Source organism: Limanda limanda, chromosome 21, assembly GCF_963576545.1.
Source record: "Limanda limanda chromosome 21, fLimLim1.1, whole genome shotgun sequence".
In the NCBI taxonomy this organism is placed as follows: domain Eukaryota; kingdom Metazoa; phylum Chordata; class Actinopteri; order Pleuronectiformes; family Pleuronectidae; genus Limanda; species Limanda limanda.
The window spans coordinates 2,207,445-2,231,493 of NC_083656.1; the positions used below are offsets into that span (position 1 = coordinate 2,207,445).

Genomic DNA, 24,049 nt, shown 5'->3' on the forward strand with positions numbered 1-24,049 from the left:
TTTTAATTTTATTTAATCATGTTTTATGTTTGTTTTTTGCCTTATTTGATCGACTTGCAACATTGCCTTTAACTTCCCACACGAGACAGGAAGCAGCTGCCGGGGGGAGGAGCTTCTCTCGGCTGCTGCGCCTGTTTCTCGTGAGGAGGAGCAACACGGTACTGTTCATCTGTCCGGCCGACACCCGGCTTCTCCTTCTCCCTCCTTCGTTCCTCTGGGGTGTCGGCATGCAACCCCCGAGTCTCTGTCCCACCTGAGTGTTCACTGTGAGCGTGCCAGTGCGTGTGTGTGTGAGTGTGTGTGTGTGTGTGAGTTTGTTGTGATTGCTAATCGTATTATATGACGTTTGCACAGTTGGTGTCGTGGAGCATAAACAGGAATGCATGTTTTAGACCTTTAGGAAAATAAGCACCAGGTTGCAAAGAGGCTCCGTCTCACTTCTCTCTGTATTTACATTCAATCAGAACATCAACCGCTGAATATTTATTGTTTATACTGTACAATTTCCAGAGTATATGACTTGATTAACATTGTCAATCAACTCAGATCATATTTTGTATCCACAGCAGAGCTATAAAGGCGCCACCTTCCTCAGATAGAATATAACAAACTCCCCGTGATGACTCATCAGTTTGACAGCAAGTCAAGTTACATGTGATCCAACCAGGATTCATTTCATTTTGCAGAAATGCTGAACCCAGGGATTGTGGAGGTTTGATGCTGAGGAGCCTGGAGTCGGTCACCAGATCATTTACAGCTTTTCACCAAGGAAATGTTCAAAAGAAGGAAGGAAGAATATTCCTGCATCTAAACATGTCACGTTTTTGCGTAATCCTGCAAACAAACAAACAAACAAACAATCAAACACAATCTCCTTGGCTGAGTTAAGTCAGTGTAGAACTACTCTGGTGACTCTTCAGGCTCAATGTGAGAGAATCTCCGCCGGCTGTCAGAGCTCAGAGACGCAGTGTTTGGTCGTCTGCTCGCAGGAATCAAAAGATAAATTCATATTCCATCATAAACCCAGAAACAACAGAAAAGCTCCTGCAGCTCAGTTTCCCTCTCAGCCCTGATCCCCTGATCTGACGATGTTCTCGGTCTGTATCCCAGAGGCAAAAGCAAAGACTTGTGTATATGTGTTTATTTTGATGAGAGTATTTATACAGATATATTTCTGAATACTTTTTACTGGGTCTGAGGAGTCGTGATTGTTTTTCCGCCACAAATGGAGCAGAGTTTTCCCGCGGTCGCGTCGAAACCTTTTCAGGAATCCGAGGTTCGGTCTCAGAGGGAACTGGAGAAACGAGGTTTGCGTGCGACAGCAGCAGTTTGTCTCTCGGCTCGTTGTGCGTTCTGTCGTTTCCACGTTTGTACGATTTTCCTCTCGTCCTGAGAACGTCCGCGACCGATGGCCTCAGCGTCACTCTGCTGCTCCGCCTCTCTTTTAACGTGCGATGGGACTTTTTGTAAATACCAGAAACGTCTGTACATACGTGTTCTGTATATACCGACCCGGGGGGAAATTTAAATATATATATGTAAAGAGAGAGAGAGAGATATACAAATGCTGTATTGAGAAATATACCTGATGATGAGCAGTATGACATTATACTGTATATATAGTTATGTTCTAGCACAACAACTCATCACATTTACACAGAATAACAACAAATAGAATCCGCACAGTTAAAAAATCAATCTCATGTCAAGGACTCGAGTTTAAATTTTAGTTTTTAGATTTTCTTGCTTTTGTTGCAGATCAGATTCTCGACTGAGATTCAACTTCTCGATCGACAGTTTGAAAAAAAGAACCTGCTTTCTTAGCCCGGCGTAGATTTTAAAACAAGGTTCCTGTGGGTTTCTACAGACAGGTGAAGAACCTCCACAACTCAGAACTGACACCTTCACAGTTGTGTCCTCAAATATATCAAATACAACATAAGCAACCAATCACAAGTCAATCATGACGTTTTCCATTTCATGACCTATACTGCAGCAGCCACCAGGGGGCGATGCAGGCTCCCTGGCTTCACTTTTGTGGGAGCTGTCACGTCCTCCATCTTTATTAACGGCCCATGGAGCACGAAAGGAAAAAATTCTAAATATTAATCTAATATTATTTAATCTGCAGATTACTTTATGGTTTAATCTATTACAATCTATCACAATATGATAAAACAAACTAGCAATCACAATTTCCTGAAGCTCAAAGTGCTTTTTAAAACCATTTGTCTCAATAAATCCTGAAAATGTTGAAGCTGAAACAAGACTTCAGGGCATTTTGGCTCAAAAAAACAATTTGAAATCATTTTTATTGAATATCACAAATGGCTCTAAGTTATTCTTCACCCGGTCAGATAATCAGATTAACCCTCGAGTCGACTCGGCTCCACCACAGTTCACAGCGGTTACAGGAATCCGTCAGTTTGAATCAGGGTTTTTTGCCATTTGAATATTTGAAACGTCAGTTGTTGAAGTTGTCGGTCGTGTTGAGCGGCGTGTGGCGTGTTGTCTGGATTCGTGCGTGACCACGTGCTGCTCCTTGTTTTGTACTGAAGGGGATGGGATCAGCTGGAGGCTTGTACATACAGTAACCATCCAAAACAACTTGACTAACCCTGTCGAGCGCAGACTTTCCAGTGTTACAGCTTTTGTAAGCATGACCTTTGAGCACTGAAATATACGAAGGCCTTTCAGTTTTCTTTTCTTTTTTAATGAATAGGTGGAATGTACCGGTGATAGACGATGTGTGAAACCTCATAGGCCGTGATTCGGGCGGATTGTGTGTGTTGTGGACTTAGTTTCAAGTAAAAGACGGGTAGAGGGGTATTTAATTAAGAAAAGTAAGTGTGTACGTCCTAATTTTAGAGGGAGGAAGGTGTTCGATTCGACGTGTCCTGTGTGAAACTCGGCAGCATGCTTCTTTTAATCATGCCTATGAAATATGTCTCATCTTTTATCTTAATGTGCGCGTATTTATTTTTTTTTAATAAGTGAATAGATCAAGATTTGCAAGAGAAGAATAACTCAGTGCTCCCTTTTTTAGTCCAACCCTTCACGGTTGTGTTTAAACTATTCATGATTTACTTTTTGTTTCCACCTCATGTGTATTTTCTGTTTTACCGTTTCTTCCACCGGTAAATTTTCTTAAAAAAAAAAAGCACATCAGAAGTCTGTTAGGAAATTAAAACTTGTTTTAATGGATTCACACTGAAATCAGACAATGAGGAACAAAAACCCTGCTGCACATGAGTTCGTTTTTACTCAACATGCTTTTACTGTACATGCATGCAGCCATGGCAACCACATCTCCCATCTTGTCTTTTTTTAAGTTGCTTCAGTTCAACTTCCAAGTAACGGGGGCCAAAATAAAAAGGGAACACTTTAAGTGATCGAGGAATCTCTAAAGACTTAAAAGTTCTGTGTGTCAAACTGTAGAGAAGCTGAAACGTTCGGGGGTGAAAAGGAAAATGTCTTTTCTCTGATGTGTTATCTCCCGGTCTCCAAGAGGAACAGTGTAAGATAAAAGAAGAAGAAAAGATAATCCTCATCCGAATGTTCAAACTATTAAAAACGTTTTTATATAACTTGGATTTCCTGTGCTTCTTGTTGTGAAGTGTCGATTTGAACCCGTCCTGTTGAGTTCTCTCTGCGTTGAGGAGACGCCTCCTTCAGAGAGACACTGGAACTGCTTCAGAGGGAAAGTAGAAAATCTTAATGACAGATATTTCAGAACCTGTGCAAATTAATCTGCACATGTTTTTTTTGTTTTTTAAGTCCAGTGTCGATGAAACATGTGAGAGGAGCTGTTACCTTTGACCTTTTGTCCAGAAGGTTAAACTGTGTTGAAGCTGCTGCTTCGGGTCACTTCTCCTGTTGACACATATTTCATAATGTCAAGTTCACTTTCTGTGACTGGATTCATCACCAGAAACGAGCACAGTTATTATAAAGTCATTTTGTAGATGAATGTTTTCTAAGTTACTCCTCAAACAGCAGCTCTTACCCAATCCCAGGCGGATGTTTAAGGGGAAGTCGTACAGCTGCAGATGCTCCTCTGGACTCAGGAGCTCGTCTCGAGGCAGCAGCTTCCCTGGAAGCTCCTGAGAGACCAGCAGCTGTGGAGCGTCCGGCACAGATCCAGGGACAGTCTGAGAGAGCACAGTTCCCACGATCAGAGAGAGAAACTCACAACAACAGGATTATTTCATTGTTATAAAACGCACCTTCTTGGGCGTTTGGAGGTGCTCGGCCAGTTTGTCCAGAGCTGAGAGGAGACTGCACACCAGCGTCGCTGTGCTGTCCTCGTCCTCCTCGAAGCCCTCACTCAACGAGTCCACATCAGCTGCATCCAGCACCTGCAGCCCGTGTGGTATATTTTAGCTAATAACTCTTTTGAACATGGTTATAAAACATGATGACATCTTAAAAGCTTAAGCGTCTTGACTCTCTGTGAACACTATTCCAGGTGTTATTCGTTAGCTCTTTCCCCCTTAGAATACTTTCGACCTGTACAATGAAGACGTCTTACACTACAAGATACTAAACATGCCCTTATTTAGGCTGAAGGTCCTGTTGTGTGATGTAATGTTATCTCTATTTTTGGGGTCCCGCCTCCCACCTATAAAACTTCTTGCCCTGCAGGGAGAAGGCAGACTTCACTATTTGGCCTGGGTGATTTCTCCGAGTTTCAGAGCTCGTATTGACCTGTACTGCTGTTGTGTAATAAACATCATTATACTTGTAAGTACTGGGTCCGCGGTCCTTTCCTTCATCATCAACTTCTACAACACGGTGACCTCTCGGCTACCCAGAATACACTTCACCCGGGACACCAATTACTCATCGAACCACATCCAGGGATTCAGATCACGATTCATATTGAAAACACACAGATCGGTGACAAACGAGGAGGAACGTCCACACAAGACACGGAGAGAATCATTCACTGTATCCTGCAGGCTCTTGGTTTTAATCTCACACATCTGGATTTGTCTCGAATGAAAGCAAAGACAAACCTTGTAGCTCCAGTGATGGAACATCCTGCTGTGAGGGACATGAGCCATGAACACGACCTTAGCAGCGTCCATCAGGCACCTGAGAGAGGATGGGAGAGGATTCACTGTGTCACGGAGAAGCACTGATCAAACGAGAAGGGCCTGTGTTCATCCTCCTGTCAGTTCACAGATCCATTCTCCTGCTTATTATTAAAATCAGGCCTGGTTTTAATAACTCTACAGTACAGAGTGTGTGTGTGTGGTCTGATGATCATGTGGTCGTTACCCGTCTGTCTGCAGCTGCATGTCTCTGAGATCTTTGAGAACAGCAAGCAGAACGTCCCTGGACGACTGGAAGAGATCAACACAACAGACCGTGAGCAGAAGATCTCAGCTCCCCAGCCTCCTCCTCCACTGGAGCTGTGAAGATGTCCCTGAGGAGAACGTACCTCGATGACGTGCAGCACAAAGGTCGGATAGACGAGCAGCAGGCCCGTCATCTGATCCCATATGTACCGTTTGTTTAACCGGAGGTGGAGTCTGGTATAATGATCTGTGTGGAGAACAGCAGAAGAACCAGTCAGTTTGCAGACGGCAGAGAATCGGCTCCAGCGTCTCCAGGGGAGTTTACTGTGAGTCTTTATGGGAGAACTCCCTGAGAGGCAGCCACACAAAGCCTTCACGAGGACGTCCTGCAGATACATTCACATACAGGAGGTGTGGAGGCTGTAAAACACTTCAACAAAGGCAACAAGTCTGTTGCTCTGCTTCAACAGCAGCTGCAAAACACTGTGTGGATGTTTCTGAGGAAAGTGAAAACCCTTCACGTCTGGAAGCGTCTGTCTGTGTGGACGAAACAAACTCTTATTCTGCCCCCGGCCTTTGTGGCTCTCAGGTAATTATCTGGCTGACCTCCCAGTTCTGTCCTGTCAGCGACATCGTGGGGGAGCCGGCCAATCAGGATGAGCCGCTGTATCACCATCTTCTGCAGAGACACAGAAGGAATGTCTCAGAACGGGTCAACACACACATACACAGATCATTGTCTCATGCATTTTTTAAATCATAAGGCTGTTTCTCGAACACGGAACACGCTTTATATCAAATTTGTTTTCCTGTTGCTGCAACACATTCAAACCAGGAGCTGTCGGAAAGAAGAAACGTGTTCTACAAGCTCTCACCATATCCCAGGATGCAACAGGAAAACAATAAAGGCAAACGTTGTGAAATACCAACCACATCTTCATCAGGCAGATCCTTCCTCTGCTCCATGACACGGTGAAACAAACTAGTCCCAGTTTCCTCCTCCTCTTTCTCCACCTCTGCTCCCAATGTGTCAGTTCTCTCCATCCTATTATCCCCCCCGTCTAACTTTCTCTACTTTCTAAAGTCAAGCTCTCCGACAGAGAGAGAGGGAAGTGGCAGCGAGTTGCTGGCCTCAGTGTTTGTTAAAGCTCATTCCCTGGTAACCCTTTGTTCTCCTGAGCTGTGGAGCAGCTACCGGTCAGACTACTGGCTGCTTTGTGTTTCAGGTGATGGAGCCAACAGGGGGGGGCGGGTCGTAAAAGAGGATGAGGAAGAAACTGGATTTGGTCTGAAGCTGTAACTGCTGCTATGAGGCCTTGTTCAACGGGGGAACTCTGAATTTCTCATTTAAATCAGGAATAAAATGTGAATTGAACCATTTTCAAATTCAAAGTCACATTCAGTTCACACATTATCCTTCAGGTAATCAAACCTGTGGCTGTTAGGAGGTCGCAGTCATTTCAGACTCACTTGTGACATGGTGATGAAGACGCTGGATGAAGATCAGGATGAGGAAGATGAGGAGGCAGTTCCTGGTCTGGATTTGGAGTCTGGATTCTCGGATGCTGAGGATCTGGAGTCTGGACCAGGACCTGGACTTTGTTCCACAGGATCAATCTGGACTTGTGGGCGAGTCTTAGAATCCAGCTCTGCTTAGTGAAGAAACTCCTTTGTAGTATAGAAGACTCATCTTCTATATCATCAAAGGATATATTTATACATATTATCATATCATTATACTTAGTATATATTATTATTATATATTTATAGAGTATGTCATAAACTCTGTTCTCGTGTATGACCAGCTGGTGGCGCTAGTTTGACCTTTATTACGTCTTACTCGCAGGATGTGACGTCTGTGAGATCAGAGGACAGTCCACACTAAAACTGAAATATTCCTCTGGTGTATTTTTTTATTAAAATCATCAAAGATCAGTGAAACATTTATTTGTTTATGCTGTAAAACAGAAATATGATTTCCCAAATAGAATCAAATGTAATAATAATAAAATAAAATGTGAAGGTCTAATATTTGACATATTAAGTTAAATTGTATAATCATATGATTTCCAAATAAAATTATTGATAATTAAAAAAAATGATGACAATAAATGTTAAGGTCCAATATTTGACATATTTCATTTAAATTCAAATAGATTAATTTGGTTTTGCGGTGGACTCCCGCTGCGCTGCCTCCAGCTCGGATCCTCTCGGCCTCAGCAGCTCGGACCCGCGGACACGATGGACTGATCCTCTCCGATGTGCAGGTACACGATCACTTTCTCTTCTTCTCTTATCGTGAACCGGACGAGCCGCTGCAGCTGCTGCACATCTGGATGATGGATCCTCGAGCTGAGCTCAGCATCTCCTCCGCTCCTCTCCCGATAGAACGCGAGTCTCCTGGTTCAGGTTCAGATCGAGAAGCGATGGACTCATCTGACATATTTAAAACGCATTTATTCTAATATTGTTCTGGTGTCTGATAGCGCATGTGATGTGTGGCCACTGCCCCTCGGATTACAAGCTCCTCACTAGGAGAAATTAAGATCAGTAGGTTATGTTAAAATATAGATTTAAAGATCATTTACATTTTGAATATATGATATGAATCATAGAAAACATCAAATTAAAGACCAATGAAGGGGATTGTGTTAATTCTGTGATCATGGTCAGGAGGACCTGTCCCTCTGTTTAATACTGGTCCTCCATGGTTATAGTCTAAAGATGAATTATTCACTGGATGAATGAAATTGTTGCGTCCATAAATAAAAGAACTGTGACTCTGCAACTTCTATTAAAGGAGATTTGACCAGTCAAAGTCACAGAGTTCCCTGAAAAAGTTTCAACTTTGTCAACTCGTTTCCTTCTCAATCAGCGTCTGAGACTATTTCACTATATTTCTATAGATATTTGAACCACACTTTGTTCCTGTTCCCTCTGCTCCTGCTCACAGTGACGCTGGTGTTTGCAGCTTTAACTTCCTCCGTGTTCTCAGTTTCTTTTATTAACCTGCAGTTTGATTTCCCCTTCAGATTTGTTCGCCATGGACACAGATATGACACAGAGATTCTCCTCTAAAGACGAGGAGGTCGACTTCTGGAAAGCTCTTTCCCTCAAGTACAAACAAGGGTAAGTGGCTAATTATTATTTCATATTATTCTGTATTTTTCTTACTCAAAGCCCTGAACCAACAGCGAGTTTATGTAGACAAATTATATTTGTGTATTTGTGGCAAAGAGTCTTCAGTAAGAACCAATCAGCTGCTGGAATCTGAAACAGCTGAGAGACAAACTCACTGTTGACCTTTTGTGGGATTTGTCAAAGAGTCAAATTCAAGGCTGATGCTGACTCGTGATTGGTGGAGTGTGCGTCAGCGGGAGCTCGAGGCCACGCCCCTCGATCACAAGATCTGACATGTTCTGGCTTCATTTTTGGGAGGAAGTGGAGACACGTCGTCCATCTTTAAAAACGCTCTGCGGTGGAAGGAGTGGAAGTTGGACTCGTGATGTAGGATCAAACGATATTTGAACGTGTCACATGGTCGTCAACAGCAGATTTAACAATCTTATAACAACAACAACAAACTAGACATGTGCATCAACATTAAAAACCGAACCTCAGTGCATCATGCTGACACCTCACGTGCACTGGAGCATTCAGAACTTAGGATTCTAACTGGGAAGATGCAGCTCCAGTGGGAATATTTAATCAACCTTCATTCAACCTGTTTAAAGTGACGGTTTCCACCGAGCCCAACACCAGCGTTATGAAATGGAGTTTCTGGCTCAGTGCCGTGCCTGCACTCACATGATGTGTGTGTGTGTGTCCATGTGTGTGTGTGTGTCCATGTGTGCTCATCCATGACCATGTCAACATACTTATATAACCTTCAGTCCTGGTAAATCTGCTCCACAGTCACATGTCCTCTGCAGACGCTCTGAGTGGGAGAGATCCCACTTCTCAGAACTCTGAGCATTTCTTGGTAAATCCCTTGTTGTGGACTCTCAGTTTGCCGCGATGCAGTGAAAGGTTCCGTTGTCTGGACTTGGTATAGATGCGGCTGCGGAGAGGATGATGGTGTTTGTTTTGTTCTTGGATGGAGAGACGAACCAGATGAATCAGAAGATGATGAATAATGATTCATCGTACGCAGACACTTAAAGACACAAACAACACGTTTGCTGTGAACTGAAAACAACAGAAAACACTGTTGTGCTTCTGGAAATATATTTGACTGTTGAGTTTTCTAAACTAAATTCTGTTCAGCTCCACTACTGGGATGAAACTTCAGGGAGCGTATCTCAAACTAAATCTAACTAAGGTCTAAATGGCGGCTGATACAATGAGGGCGAAGCCAGAACATTATTACAGACCTGTTTATTGATTTGCACTAAATCTATGAAAACTGAAATATCCTGAACTGCTTCCATACGAGTAATAAATCAGGTGTGACCGGGCTGTTTTCCAAGTGTAACAGTGGATGAAGGTATCCAGGTGTCTCCAGCTTCACACACCAGCCCCTCTGATGCTTTCTCCTGTGTCTGCAGCGTCCAGGAGGCCCAGGAGGAGCTGCTGGAGTTTCAGGAGGGGAGCAGGGAGCTGGAGGCTGAGCTGGAGGCACAGCTGAGTCAGGCCGAGCATCGTCTGAAGGACCTGCAGTCGGAGAACCACCGAGTGAAGAACGAGGTGGAGTCGCTGAAGGTAACTGCTGCCGTGTCTCTCTGTGTCGGTGGATCCGGATCCGAAGGGTTTTATCAGCTCAGGCTGCCACATGAAGCTCTGACTCTGAGACATGAAGTGATTCTTCATGAGCAAGAACAAGGGATTTCAGCCACGTCACAAATGAAAATGTTGATAAGTCACGTGTAAGATTCAACAAGGGATTTGACTCGATCGTTAAGAAATATTCAAAAACCCAAATACGTCCCGGTGGTTTCATATTAAAGGGACTCTTACCTTTGTTGCATTTTTACACTTTTTGTGGATAAGGTTAAATTGGTATTAATAAGGTAATGACACTCTAAAATGCAAGACAGACCCACCAGGAGTAAAAACAAACAATTATTTCACTCTCATAATATTTAGTGAAAACTTTAACCAATAAAATTCTTCGGACCGAAGGACCTTATTGGCCGACAGACCTGTCTGTTTGCTGCATGGACATGCAGGTTTTCCGTCTGCTTCTTGTGGCGCATTCGGGCCGCGTCATCAAGGCATGTGAATGTAAATGTATATAACTTACCGAATCCATTGCTTTGGTAAACAAAAACTCACGTGCGTGCGCGGAGGCAGTAGCTTGTAAGTCTGCTTGTAAATAAAGTTTCTTCAAAAAAACACCGCGGGTGGGAACGAGGGGGTGGGGCATTGGAGGAAGGCGGGATGATTTGAATGTGCTGTAATTCTCAAATGCAACAAAGGTAAGAGTCCCTTTAAAGGACGTCAGCTGTGAATGTGTCTTTCACTGCAAATGTAAAATTTATGAGGTGACCCCCATTTTGTATATGCCTCTAAGTTTAACAACAAGTTTTATACATATTTAACATATTCTTGTGTCTCCTTGAAATTAATATTTGATGCCTTTTTGTATATGACCACTCGTCCTTGAGCACAGTCCCATGGGAGGGAGGACAACGTCTCGCTGTAACAGCTGCTGCACTTATTTATTTGTCCTGGTGGCCTGCAGCGCTCTGCTCACACATGAGAGTTCACAGATCATGAGAAGAGAAGCAGATGAAGTTGTTTTCAGTTGCACTCCGACTTATTCCTCATGGTTCAGGCCAAACGTCCTCAGTGAGGATCACGGCTCCGGAGACAGTTTGTGAATCTGATCTGACTTCCCGTCTCCACACCTGCTCTGTCCCGTGCTGCAGCTTGATGCAGCTGATTTGTGCGACTCTCATAAATCATGCATCAGGTCGTGTCTCTCATTCTTATTTATGCTCCATAATTACCGAGAGGCAGGCGGCACATTTCCAAGATCACATCTCCAGCCGGGATGAGACGTTTGTGCCAAGGTGTCGAGTCGGGTTTCACTTTTCCAGATTAACAGCAGATTGTGTGAATTAACACAGAGGAAACCCAACTCTCTGGTGGCTTTTCTAGAAAATGTTGTTGGCGGTTTAAAGATAAAAAGATTTAGAAACACAAACTTTCTAGAAAACAAAACTTTTGGACTCAATATTTTAGAAAAAGCAGATAATGCAGCAACATTTCAGAGAACATGGACATTTTAGAAAACACAATATCTTACAAACCAAAACGCTAATTCAGAAAACACAGCAACTTCCTACACAACATTCAAGAAAACACAACATTTCACAATGAAGAAAGAAAATAAACATCGAGGTTTCAGAAAACGTTTTGGACACAACATTTTACAAAGAAATCATAAAAAACACATTTTACCAAACACACAGTCGCTTCAGAAAACAAAAAATGGGGAAATGTGTTTTTTTTATTGAATGTTAGGATTATTTATTTTCTGAGTTTTTTGTGTTTTGCCCATCACGCACCACAGCCGATGTTAAATATGTCCTGTGAATGTGCTGAGTGAGCGATCAGAGTGCTGTGTGCTCCGACGCCACGGCAACAGCAGATATAGGTCAGGCCCACCAGTGTTTACAGGAGCAGGTGGATATATAGGTCAAAACAGAGGGGAGGAGGAACAGGGAAATGAAAAATGGATGATAATGTCTGGGTTGAACCATGTCCTGTGTGGATTCATACAAGTGATCCGTCCCGTCCTCTGCTCGTCCTGCAGGAGCGGCTGGAGCAGCAGAATTCTCAGAGCTACAAGCAGATCTCCGTGCTGGAGGACGACCTCGGACAGCTGCGCAGTATCAAGGAGCATCTCCACAAATACGTGCGAGAGCTGGAACAGTCCAACGATGACCTAGAGAGAGCCAAAAGGTCTGGACCAGTTTACTGCTCGGTAGAATAACAAGCACAGAACCCTCATTTCACAGCCTCCAGCTGCTTTGTGATGATACGCTGCCCGAGTTGCGATTCTAATTATTAACAGAGGCAGAGTGCAGTTGATTGAATTAAAATCAATGCTGCTGTCACACAAGCCTGAGATATTGATCTCTTATTAGTACTTGAATAATTGTTCATGAGTAAATAGGGAATACAATGTTTTTATGGAAACCAAGTGTTCCTTTTTGGTAGATTTAGCTGGATTCCTGATCTTTTGTTGATTTTGAATGTTTCTGCCTCCTCTGACTTGGGCCTCAGAGCTACTATCGTGTCCCTGGAGAACTTCGAGCAGCGTCTGAACCAGGCCATCGAGAGGAACGCCTTCCTGGAGAGCGAGCTGGACGAGAAGGAGTCTCTTCTGGAGTCCGTGCAGCGGTTGAAGGATGAAGCCAGAGGTGATAGTGACTAGATTTTCCCCGATAATCCACATGCTGCGTTTCCACTCGTCCGTGTTCCACTGGGACGGTTTCACATATCTGCTCGTGTAGGAACATCTTTTAGTTTGTGTCCTCACCGGATCTTTTTCTCTGCAGATCTGCGGCAGGAGCTGGCCGTGAGGGAGCGGCAGGTCGATGTCAGCAGGATGTCGGCTCCGAGTTCGCCCACGCAGGACAACGTGAAGACGGACGGTGCTGTGCAGGCCTCGCTCTCCCTCCCGGCCACCCCGCTGAGCAAAGGTCTGGACAACGCCTTCGCCAACTCCACAGGTAGCTGCAGCTTCTCCTCCCTCGAGTTCATTAACAGAAATACATGTTCTCTTGTGCAAGTAGAGGCAGGGACATATGAGCTCAGCTTCTTTATGGTTTGAATAAAAACAAACCTCAGGATGGAAACAAAAAAATAAACTTCTCTCTGCTGTTTTACCCGATGATTCATGATTGTCTGAGGTAACATTTTCTTTTTTTAAATGTGGCTCACAGTATTTTCTTTTCTCTCTCATGCTCAGTTCTATCAAATTGTTACGGCAGCAACTCGCCGCTGACTCCCTCTGCGAGAATATCAGCCCTCAACATCGTCAGCGATCTACTCCGGAAAGTCGGGGTGAGTGATTCCTTCACCGTGTTTTCTGGTTCCCCCCCCCCCGTTACACCTTCATGTCCAAAGTCCCTGTCTTACCTCAGGAGAAGGAGAAACCGCGTCCTCATCGTCTTATGTCTGTCCACAGGCGCTGGAGTCCAAACTTGCAGCTTGCAGAAACTTTGCCAAGGACCAAAAAGCCAGGAAGGCGTTCGCTCTGGACAACGGAAACGTCCTCAACGCAAACACCGTCAGCTACTCGCAGTCGCTCCACACGTCTTATTATGACAAAGCGTGAGTTGAACTGCTCCTTGTTTCACCAGCTCGTCTGTGACGAGAGCGTTGTGGTGGATTGTGGTTCATTTGGTAAAAGGTCGTGTCTGATGTGCTGGAGAATCTGACGCCTGTGTGCGTTTTCTTTCAGGACAGAGAAGGTCTCATTCCTCGGCTGCCGCTGAGTTCTAACAAACCTCTTTCTCTTCATGTAGAAGAAAGAACATTGTTGTCAGTCGGGGAAACACTTGTAACGCTTGCCCTTCTACCAGTTTCTGCTGTCAAGCTCCATATTTAGCAACACGTGCACATACAACGTGCACACGCATGGTTCTGTGAGAGCCCTTCTCTGTTTTAATGTCCCTCTCTTGTGTTTTTGCAGCAGGACGGTGAATGGTCTGGAACCTGGACGCCTGACGGTCATCACCGCCCCTCCTGCTGCCTCCTCTGCAGGCTTAGTGCCCCTCGCCGTGTGACCGTAACCCCCCCCCCCACACACACACAACCCTAGTTCCTGACCCGACACACCTGCACTGCAACCGAAAACCACATCTAGGAAGAGTCGCGACAAAGACGAAACTCAAACGTGGGAGCCGCCCCCCCGTTCACCCGCTTCACGCTGTTCTGACACTTGTGCTTGGTTCCTGTCTGTCTGTGTCGTGTGTTACTGTGTCTGCTGTTTGCTCGCTGGCTTGTGCAAAGATGGCGGAGGCCTCTCTGCTGTCGACACGTCTGAAGATTCCCACTCGATTTGTGAAACCAGTGCACAAAACAACACTCCCAGAAGGGAAACATTATGCAATCCATGTGTTCTTAATGAGGCTGTTGAATCCAATACGGTTTGTGTTTGTTATGATTCAAACTCCTTTTTTTTTTTTTTTTTTTTTTTTTTTACAGCTTTCACGAGCAATAACTTATAACATGTAATCGAGTGCCACATGAACAATGTCTCCATGAATTATTGATATTTCATCGTGCGCCTCGGAGCCTGGGTGATTTGGGATTTCACTCATCAACCCTGTAATTTGGTTTTAAAACAAAAAAGGAAATGGGAGGAGTCTTTGTGTCGTGGGCCAAACGCACCATTAACCTCTGAACTATGTGACATGATGTGTACAGTACTGGTCATATTGATCGTTATTTATAGGCAGTGGTTTATGCCGTAGTGTTCACACCAGTAAACCAGCTTTCTTATATCTCTAGTTTTTAAAACTTTCTTGTTTAATTTATTTCACAAATTATTTTCAGTGCTCTTCGATCCACAACGAGCACTTTGACCTCGTGTGAACTCTAAATGTCACTTTATTTTTATCCAAGTGCAATATTGTCAGTTTTTTTTTATTTTTTATTGTTTGTGGATTTGATTTATCCCAGACTTCTTTTATGGCATGTTTTAATAAAAGTTGTAATCACTCTCGTCCATTATTAGGGTTGTGATGTTTTGATCAGCTCGTACTGTGGAGCACATGATTCATTGATTGGTGTTGTGCAATAGGAGTAGACTTGACGTTGGCTAATTATTGATAATCATGAAATATGATTATTAAAATAATAAAAATTATTTATTAAAAATAATTAAAAATGATAAGGCTATCACTTAAGAATAGTAAAATAATTAATTAGAAATGATAAGGTTATCCATTAAGAATAGTTAAATAATTAATGAAAACAATAAAATTATCAATTAAAAATGATACAATCTGTAATTATTACTTATTGTAGCGGGGCACCACCCTGGTTACAGGGACTAACGAGTCTAACTATAAATATCAGTCTCATATGATAAATGTTAAATCAATAATCTCAATAGTTAAAATTAATGATTATTTAATTAACAATGAAGGGTTCTAAGTTCGAAAACAGGCTATCATAATCCAGCTGTATTCACACACATATGCACAAATAATCACAGACTACAGATACTTTAATTACAAAAGCATTTATTAAAAAGGGGAAATAAAGTTAATGTTATTCAATGATTCATCATTTTAACAAACTCCAATATTTCAAAGATAGCAACAGCAGCAGCACATCACAACTCAGACCATACATGTAATACCTGTGGTCTATGTACGTCTGTCTCTGTGTGTGTGCGTGTGTGTCTGTGTCAAAGTGTCTCTCTGTGTGTGTGTGTCTGTGTGTGTGAAATAAAGTTAATGTTATTTAATGATTCATCATTTTAACAAACTCCAATATTTCAAAGATCACAACAGCAGCAGCATTTATCACAATTTAGAAAACACATGTAACCTCTAGTCCATCTATGTGAATCTGTGTGTGTGTGTGTCTGTCTGTGTATGTGTGTGTGTGTGTGTGTGTGTGTGTGTGTGTGTGAGAGAGAGAGAGAGAAAGGGGGAGTGGCGATGACTCAGTCACATGGTGACTTGGTCTTGTCACATCTAAGATGGCGGCAGACAATGATTCACCGAAAAACTCTCAAAATGGTGGTAACTACAAAACAAAATTGCGGAGCCGCTTTGGAAGTTAGAGCCAGAATGGGAGGAGAGAGAGAGAGAGGAGGCGTGGCAATAATAGACTCCCAAAATGGTGGTTTAACTTGCGCTATTCAAAATGGAGTCTATGTTAATGACAACATGTGGCCGGAGCTCACAATGGCGGTCGCCACATGAATTACACAAAGGAATTTTCAGACAAAGAGAATTCTTTATCTCTGCGTGGCTTTGGGCCGAATGGCTTCCAGATGCATTAAACCTCTCTAAGTATAGATTTATCTATGCGACGTGAACTGTATGAATACAGATCGGACCGTGTGTAGGTAGGTTTAGGAGAGAGAGAGAAGAGAGAAAGCATGCAAGGAGAGAATAAAGCTCTTAAAAACACCGTCAGAAACAAGTTTTACAATTACTTTACCACTCAGCACCCAAGCGGCGTTGTGTGCTGAAGTTTGACCGGTAAAATCTCTGTAAAGTTGTTCAGACGGGCACAGTGCAGCCGGAGACACTTCGTCGCGGCGCTTAAACACTGTAACACACGGAACCCGGAAATGAACCGGAAGTAGCGGGCTCGTCGCGGCTAAGACAATGAGACACGGAGGTCCCACAAGCAAATACACTCCATTATTAAACAATACACTACGTATCTGCCCAGACAATATAAGCCTCTTACTGTACAACCCTCGCGGTGTGCCTGCGCGTCGGTCCGAATGTGCTGGGGGCCAGTGAAATCACGTGGTCACTCGAGCCGAGCTCCCGAGAGCTCCGCAGCTGGGCCGAACAGGAGCGGATTCCTCGTGCTCCTTGACGGAATGAAACTTCGTCTTTCTTCTCTAACAGCGGAGATTGTGCTGCTTTACAGGAACGGAGTGGATTTTCATACTCCTTAGCGGGATGAACGTTGCGCTTCTGCAGGGAACGGCCGTGGAAGCCGTTTGTAGATCGTTGGAAAAAGAAAAGTCTCAGCTCGGCCTGCAAGTGAACTTCCCGTTTGATCTTTCTAGTTAAAACAGCAAAAAGTCCTATCAAAATAAAACTTCGACTGAGATAAAAGAAAGAAAAATGAAATGAATTAAACAAACGTCTAATCGCCCCCTATAGTTTACTGGGTTATTTGGTAAGACCTCGGGAGGTCTAGTTGCAACTTCAGCATCAGGAAAATGGCAGAGTTCTCTAGGGGCACAGCGGTTTTAAACTACCTGGTAGGTACACGCCCACTGGAGGAGGGGTTATGGGGTTAAGTGGGCTCTCAGCCAATGGACTGTCAGATTTTGGCCACAAGGGGCAGGCTTCGTCCTCATAGGACGTCTCAGGTTTCAGTTGGGTCTCTGCAGAGCTGCTTGCTCTGGGGGGGGGGGGGGTTGGGGGTTCTCTTGAAGGACACCCGAGATGCTCCCCTGCTGGCGAGGCTCCACGTTGTCTGAGGAATGTGTGGATGCAAAGCAGAAACCGGTAGAACTGGTTTCAGGGTGGCCAACAGGCCGCAGTTTTATTGCCCCCTTTGTCTGACGGTCAGCACTCAGGACTCTCCCCCAACATTGGCAACTAGTTTGATATTTAGCAAACTCTCCGGCTCAAGCTTCTCAGTTATTACTATTTATTATTTTTAAGATGTTACTTTGGCTCTGAAAATCACTGTTTTTGGACATTTAATTTTCCAAATGTGTGACTGAGACAATGATTAAGCAGAAAATTAATACATTTTGAAAATGAACTTCAGTTGCAGCTGTTGTGCAATAGGAGTAGACTTGACGTTGGCTAATTATTAATAATCATGAAATATGATTATTAAAATAATAAAATATTATTTATTAAAAATAATTTAAAAAATGATAAGGCCATAACTTATCGTAGAGGGGCACCACCCTGGTTACAGGGACCAACGAAATCAAGCTATAAATATCAGTCTCATATGATATGGGTTAAATTAATAATCTTAATAGTTACTACTCATGATTATTTAATAAACAGTGAAGGCTTCTAAGTTCGAGCACAGGCAATCATAATCCAGCTGTATTCACACACTTATGCACAAATAATCACAGACTACAGATACTTTAATTACAAAAGCATTTATTAAAAAGGGGAAATACCGTTAATGTTATTTAATGATTCATCATTTTAACAGACTCCAATATTTCAAAGATAAACACAGCAGCAGCACTTATCACAATTCAGAAAATACATGTAAAAACCTGCGGTCTACCTATGTATGTCTGTCTCTGTGTGTGTGTGTCTGTGTCAAAGTGTCTCTCTGTGTGTGTGTGTCTATGTGTGTGTATGTGAAATAAAGTTAGTGTTATTTAATGATTCATCATCTTAACAGACTCCAATATTTCAAAGATCGCAACAGCAGCAGCACTTATCACAATTTAGAACACACATGTAACCTCTGGTCCATCTATGTGTCTCTGTGTGTGTGTGTCTCTGTCTGTGTCTATCAATATGTCTTTGTGTATGTGTGTGTGTGTATGTGTGTGTGTGAGAGAGAGAGAGAAAGAGGGGGCGTGGCGATGACGCAGTCACGTGGTGATGTCACCTCTAAGATGGAGGCCGACAATGACTCGTGGAATCAAGGCCTAACAACTACAAAACAAAATGGCGGGTTCGTTATGAATTTAGTGCCAGAATTGAGGGCGGGTCTAGAGATGAATAATCTCCAATGGCCGCCGGACCACGTGTGAGACACAAAGGAGGAGGTTGAACAAAAGGGTTCTTTGTTCTAGTTTCGCTTTGGAGTCAAAATGGCGGCAAGATGCATTAAGGCCCTCTAAATATAGATTTAACTATGTGACATGAACTGTATTATAAATACAGATCGGAACTTGTGTAACAGGTTCAGGAGAAGAGAGAGAGGGTGAAGAGAGAGAGAAAAACATGCAAGGAGAGTGAAGAGAAGCTCTTAAAACACCGTCAGAAACAAGTTACATCTACTTTACCGCTCAGCACCCAAACGGCGTTGTGTGCTGAAGTTTGACCGGTAAAATCTCTGTAAAATTGCTCAGACGGATGTTGGGGAAGGCCCAGTGATCTGACTTACAACAATGAGTCATAAAGCGTGAGACTTGCCTCGGGAAACCCCTCACAATAAAATTCCAGCATGGAGATCTTATCTCTATGTGAGAGAAAATCATTTCCTGGGTCCACCACTGTAAGCCGCTCCCTGAGACTTGACTTCTGACCTTTCAATTGGCCGAAGACCACACTGACCCCTGACCCCCCCTCCAAGTGGGCTGGTACCTCCCAGGTGCTACAAAAGAACTGTGCTCCCAGAAATCTCTCTCTTTCACTCAGATGCCCAAGCGACAACAAGACCCCTAGGGGTCTTACTAGTTAACTCGGTATTTTTAAGAGACTCTCTTTGTTCTCTCTTTTCCACCCTACTCAAGTTGCAAACAGACCTTCCGAGGCCGACCACGCGACTCAGTAACTAAGGAGGCGATTAGACGTTTGTTTAATATCATTTTATTTGAAGTCGTCCACGACCCACAAACGGCTTCCACAAAGCCATTCCCTGCAGAAGCGCGACGTTCATCCCGCTGAGGAGTAAGAGACAATTCACTCCGTTCCTGTAAAGCAGCACGATCTCCGCTGTTACAGAAGAAGACCAAGTTTCATTCCGTCAAGGCAGCACGAGAAATACGCTCCCTTTTCCGGTCCAGCGCCCGAGCCCGGAGCTCCGCTCGTGAGAGAGGCCACGTGATTCACTGGCCCCCGACACATTCGCGCAGACGCGCAGGCACATCGCGAGGGTTGTCCAGTAAGAGACTTGATTATCTGGGCAGATACGTAGCATATTGTTTAATATTTGATTGTATTTGTTGCGAGACCGCTGAGTCTCATTGTTTAACCGGCTACTACGAGCCGCTACTTCCGGTTCATTTCCGGGTTTTGTGTTAGTGTTTGAGCGCCGCGAGGAAAGCCTCCAGCCACGCTGTTAACGTCTGTGTTAGTCTGCAGTGAGTTTACCGATCAGAAACTCAGCCCACAACGTCCGCTTGGGGCTGAGTGGTTAAATCACTGTTAATCTATCTCTGGCGTGTTTTAAGAGCTTATTTGAACTCTCCTTGCATGTTTTCCCTCTCTCTCTCTCTCTCTCTCTCTCTTCTCCTAAACCTAGTATACACCCGTTTCCGATCTGTATTTATAATACAGTTCATGTAACATAGTTAAATCTATATTCAGAGAGGCTGAACACATCTGGAAACCATTCGGCCCCCCAAAGCTAAGCAGAGATAAGAATTCTCTTTGTCTGAAATTTCCTTTGTGTAATTCATCTGGCGACCACCATTGTGAGTTCAGGCCACATGGTCATTAACATATTCTCCATTTTGGATAACGTGGTTTAAACCACCATCTTGAGTCTATTAAAGTCTATTAAACCACCATCTTGAGTCTATTATTGCCACGCCTTCTCTCCCTCTCTCCTCCCATTCTGGCTCTAAATTCATAACGGCTCCGCCATCTTGTTTTGTAGTCAATCCGCCATTTTGAGAGTTTTTAGGCCTTGATTCCACGAATCATGATCGGCCTCCATCTTAGATGTGATGTCACTACGTGACTGCGTCATCGCCACGCCCCTTCTTTTTCTCTCTCTCTCGCACACACACACACACACACACACACACACACATTGATAGACATTGATAGACACAGACAGACACACACACACAGAGACACATAGATGGACCAGAGGTTACATGCGTGTTCTAAATTGTGATAAGCTGCTGTTGTTATCTTTGAAATATGGGAGTTTGTTAAAATGATGAATCAATAAATAACACTAACTTTATTTCACATACACACACATAGACACACATACACAGAGAGACACTTTGACACAGACACACACACACAGAGACAGACATACATAGGTAGACCGCAGGTTTTACATGTATTTTCTGAATTGTGATAAGTGCTGCTGCTGTGTTTATCTTTGAAATATTGGAGCTTGTTAAAATGATGAATCATTGAATAACATTATAACTTTATTTCCCCTTTTTAATAAATACTTTTGTAATTAAAGTATCTGTAGTCTGTGATTATTTGTGCACATGTGTGTGATTACAGCTGGATTATGATTGCCTGTGCTCGAACTTAGAAGCCTTCACTGTTTATTAAATAATCGTTAATATAAACTATTAAGATTATTAATTTAACCAATATCATATGAGACTGATATTTATAGCTTGATTCCGTTGGTCCTTGTAACCAGGGTGGTGCCCCCCTTTCTCAATTATTAATATAGATAGTATTATTCTTAAATTGATAATTTTATTGTTTTTGACTAATTATTTTCATTATTCTTGGTTGATAACCTTATCATTGTTAATTGATAGCTTGTACTTTCTAATTGATAATTCCTATTTTCTCATTAGTGGTTTTATTGTTATTTGATTACTGATCATCTTCAATTCATAATTTAATTATTTTTGATAAATAATTTTTATTATTTTAATAATCATATTTCATGATTATTAATAATTAGCCAACGTCAAGTCTACTCCTATTGCACAACACGGGAACAGTGCAGCCGGAGACGTTTCGTCACGGCGCTTAAAACTGTAACACGGCCGTAACCGGAAGTTGTCGGCTCGTCGCCGCTAAAACAATGAGACACGGAGGTCCCGCAAACAAATGCACTCAAATATTAAACAATACGCTACGTATCTGCCCAGATAATCAAGTCTCTTACTGTACAACCCTCGCGGTGTGCCTGCGACTCGGCGCGAATGTGTCGGGGGCCAGTGAATCACGTGGTCTCTCTCAAGCGGAGCTCCGGAGCTCGCCGCTGGACCGGAAAAGGGAGCGAATTCCTCGTGCTGCCTTGATGGAATGAAACTTCGTCTTTCTTCTGTAACAGCGGAGAACGTGCTGTTTTACAGAAACGGAGTGGATTGTCTCTTACTCCTCAGCGGGATGAACGTCGCGCTTCTGCAGGGAACGGCTTTGTGGAAGCCGTTTGTGGATCGTTGAAAAAGAAAAAGTCCATGTGTTTCACTCGTCCCGCAAGTGATTTCCTGTTTCGGCCCTTCAAGTTAAAACAGCCAAAAGTCCTATCAAGATAAAACTTTGACTGAGATAAAAGAAGAAATCAAATCAAATAATTGAATTAAACAAACGTCTAATCGCCTCCTTAGTTACTGAGTCGTGTGGTTAGGCCTCTTGAGGTCAGAAGACAACTTGAGCAGCGTGGAAAGAGACAGATTTCTGTGAGTTCAGTTCTTTTGTAGCACCTGAAAGGTACCTGCCCCCCTGGAGGAGGGGTCAAGGGTCAGTGTGGCCAACAGCCAATGGACTGTCAGATTTTGGCCCCAAGGGGCGGGCTTCGCCCTCAGTGGACGTCTCAGGTTTCATTTGGGCTCTCAGCAGATCTGCTTGCAGCATCTCCCCCCCAGGGCCGGCTGGGGGGGAATGGGGTTTCGACAGGAAAACTCTTGGGCTGGTCTCAGGATCGCGTTTAGGCCTAAGTTTTATGGGCCTTTGTTGAAAACTCAGATCACTGGGCCTCAGTCCCAACACTGCCCTCTATTTTCAGTGATTTTTTTTGGTCCATCAATTGTTTAGTCTATTCAGTGGTGAACATACAGAAAATTGTGAAAAAGACCTGATGTAATGTTTGTCGTCTGAGTGGCAGCAAAACGAAGAAGCAGCAGGAAACAAAGAAGCAGCAGGAAGTTGCTGGAAAGGGTTAATTTGCAATGTTTTATGTGATGCGTAGTTCCTGCACTCATAATAATTGACACAGTCTTCCAATATTTATTTTTTTTGCTCTGAAATGTTTTTTTTTGGTTTTGTTAGAAATTTGCTTCTGGGACCGGTGAAAGGTTTACTTTTTTTAAATTTATTTTTAATATTTTTTCTCCAACTTTATTTTCAAACTTGTATACGTACGTACATTGTTAATATTCTCAACACAGCAAATAATCATCTGACAGAACAGTTCATTGTACATGTATATAAATACATTCTCTAGATCAGGGGTCAGCAACCTAAGGCACGTGGCGTAATCATTGGTCCACAGGCGATTTCTTATTAAAGAAATCTTTAAAGGTTTTGCCGTCACGCAGCCTTTATTATTTAGCTTGATTGATGTTAACACCTCCCAGGTGCCAGTAATGCGCAATAGGTTGGATGCCAATCGCCATTAAATAAGAAGAAGAAGAAGAAGCCTCCAAGCCGGTGCTGCTCGCGTCTCCCCACATGAATCTCTGTGACGTGCAGCCGTTCAGATGTATGGGTGAATAGCTAAAACAACGAAGACACAGGCATTTCAGCCCTCATGGGAAGAAAACTATGGTTTTGTTTTTCACAAGGACCGTGATGTGTGCACGTTATGTTTTGAAAATGTTGTTTCTCCGAACGTCCAGTGTTAAGCGCCACTATGAGACAAAGCAACAAAGAAGTTTCAAAGATCAGGCAGACGAGGGAGAATCCTTTAAACGTGCAGTGTCCAGGTACCAGAAGCCAACTCTCTCAAAGTCTTGGTCACTGCCAGAAACCATGCGACTGAAGCAAGCTTTCGCAATTCTGAATATGATTGGGGTTGGTGGGGTTAATGAAAAACTTATTATTGCAATCATAATGAGATAAACATGTTTCTTTAAAGATTTGTTCTATATATAGCCAATATGGATGGAATAAAATGACATATTTGTTGGAAATATTAATGTGGTTCAATAATAAAAGTTAATGTAAAAATATGTTGATATGGCACACTAAATAACAAGAAAATTTCACATTGGCACTTGTCAGAAAGGTTGCCGACCCCTGCGCTAGATGTAGATGATTACATTTTAGTTATAAGGAATAAAACAGTAGAGTTGTTCTAAAACTATGGACTATAGGAAAAAATAGGGAAATGTATAGAGTGTATTGACTGTATGTCTATACAGTCTATACAGTTCACTATATAAGAGCACTATTCCACATTCCAATGATCTCAGAGTTAGAGAAGTTTATCCTTTGATCAACAGAGCTCTTAGATTCAACTTTCTGTATGGTTGCCAAAAGACCAAACACCCAAAC

General features: G+C 43.1%; 2 protein-coding genes across 3 annotated transcripts; one reads left to right on the forward strand and one right to left on the reverse strand.

Moving 5' to 3' along the window:
* Positions 1-992: 992 nt before the first annotated feature.
* LOC133028147 (testis-expressed protein 47) lies at positions 993-6,347 on the reverse strand. The gene is made up of 8 exons (XM_061095341.1): positions 6,234-6,347; positions 5,910-5,982; positions 5,447-5,550; positions 5,284-5,348; positions 5,019-5,097; positions 4,227-4,358; positions 4,007-4,151; positions 993-1,060 (listed from the first exon to the last, which is right to left on the reverse strand). Exons 1-8 carry the CDS (start codon positions 6,345-6,347, stop codon positions 993-995), a joined length of 780 nt encoding a protein of 259 aa, XP_060951324.1.
* A 1,999-nt stretch (positions 6,348-8,346) lies between these two features.
* On the forward strand, positions 8,347-14,044 carry ndel1a (nudE neurodevelopment protein 1-like 1a). Of its 2 annotated transcripts, none has more exons than XM_061095284.1 (8): positions 8,347-8,432; positions 9,851-10,004; positions 12,064-12,212; positions 12,537-12,673; positions 12,812-12,985; positions 13,225-13,319; positions 13,444-13,589; positions 13,951-14,044. In XM_061095284.1, the coding sequence occupies exons 1-8, from the start codon at positions 8,347-8,349 to the stop codon at positions 14,042-14,044; spliced, it is 1,035 nt and encodes a 344-aa protein (XP_060951267.1). The 2 variants fall into 2 exon arrangements, with proteins under 2 accessions (XP_060951267.1, XP_060951268.1); XM_061095285.1 differs by having other exon boundaries at positions 13,954-14,044.
* The last annotated feature ends 10,005 nt before the right edge of the window (positions 14,045-24,049 follow it).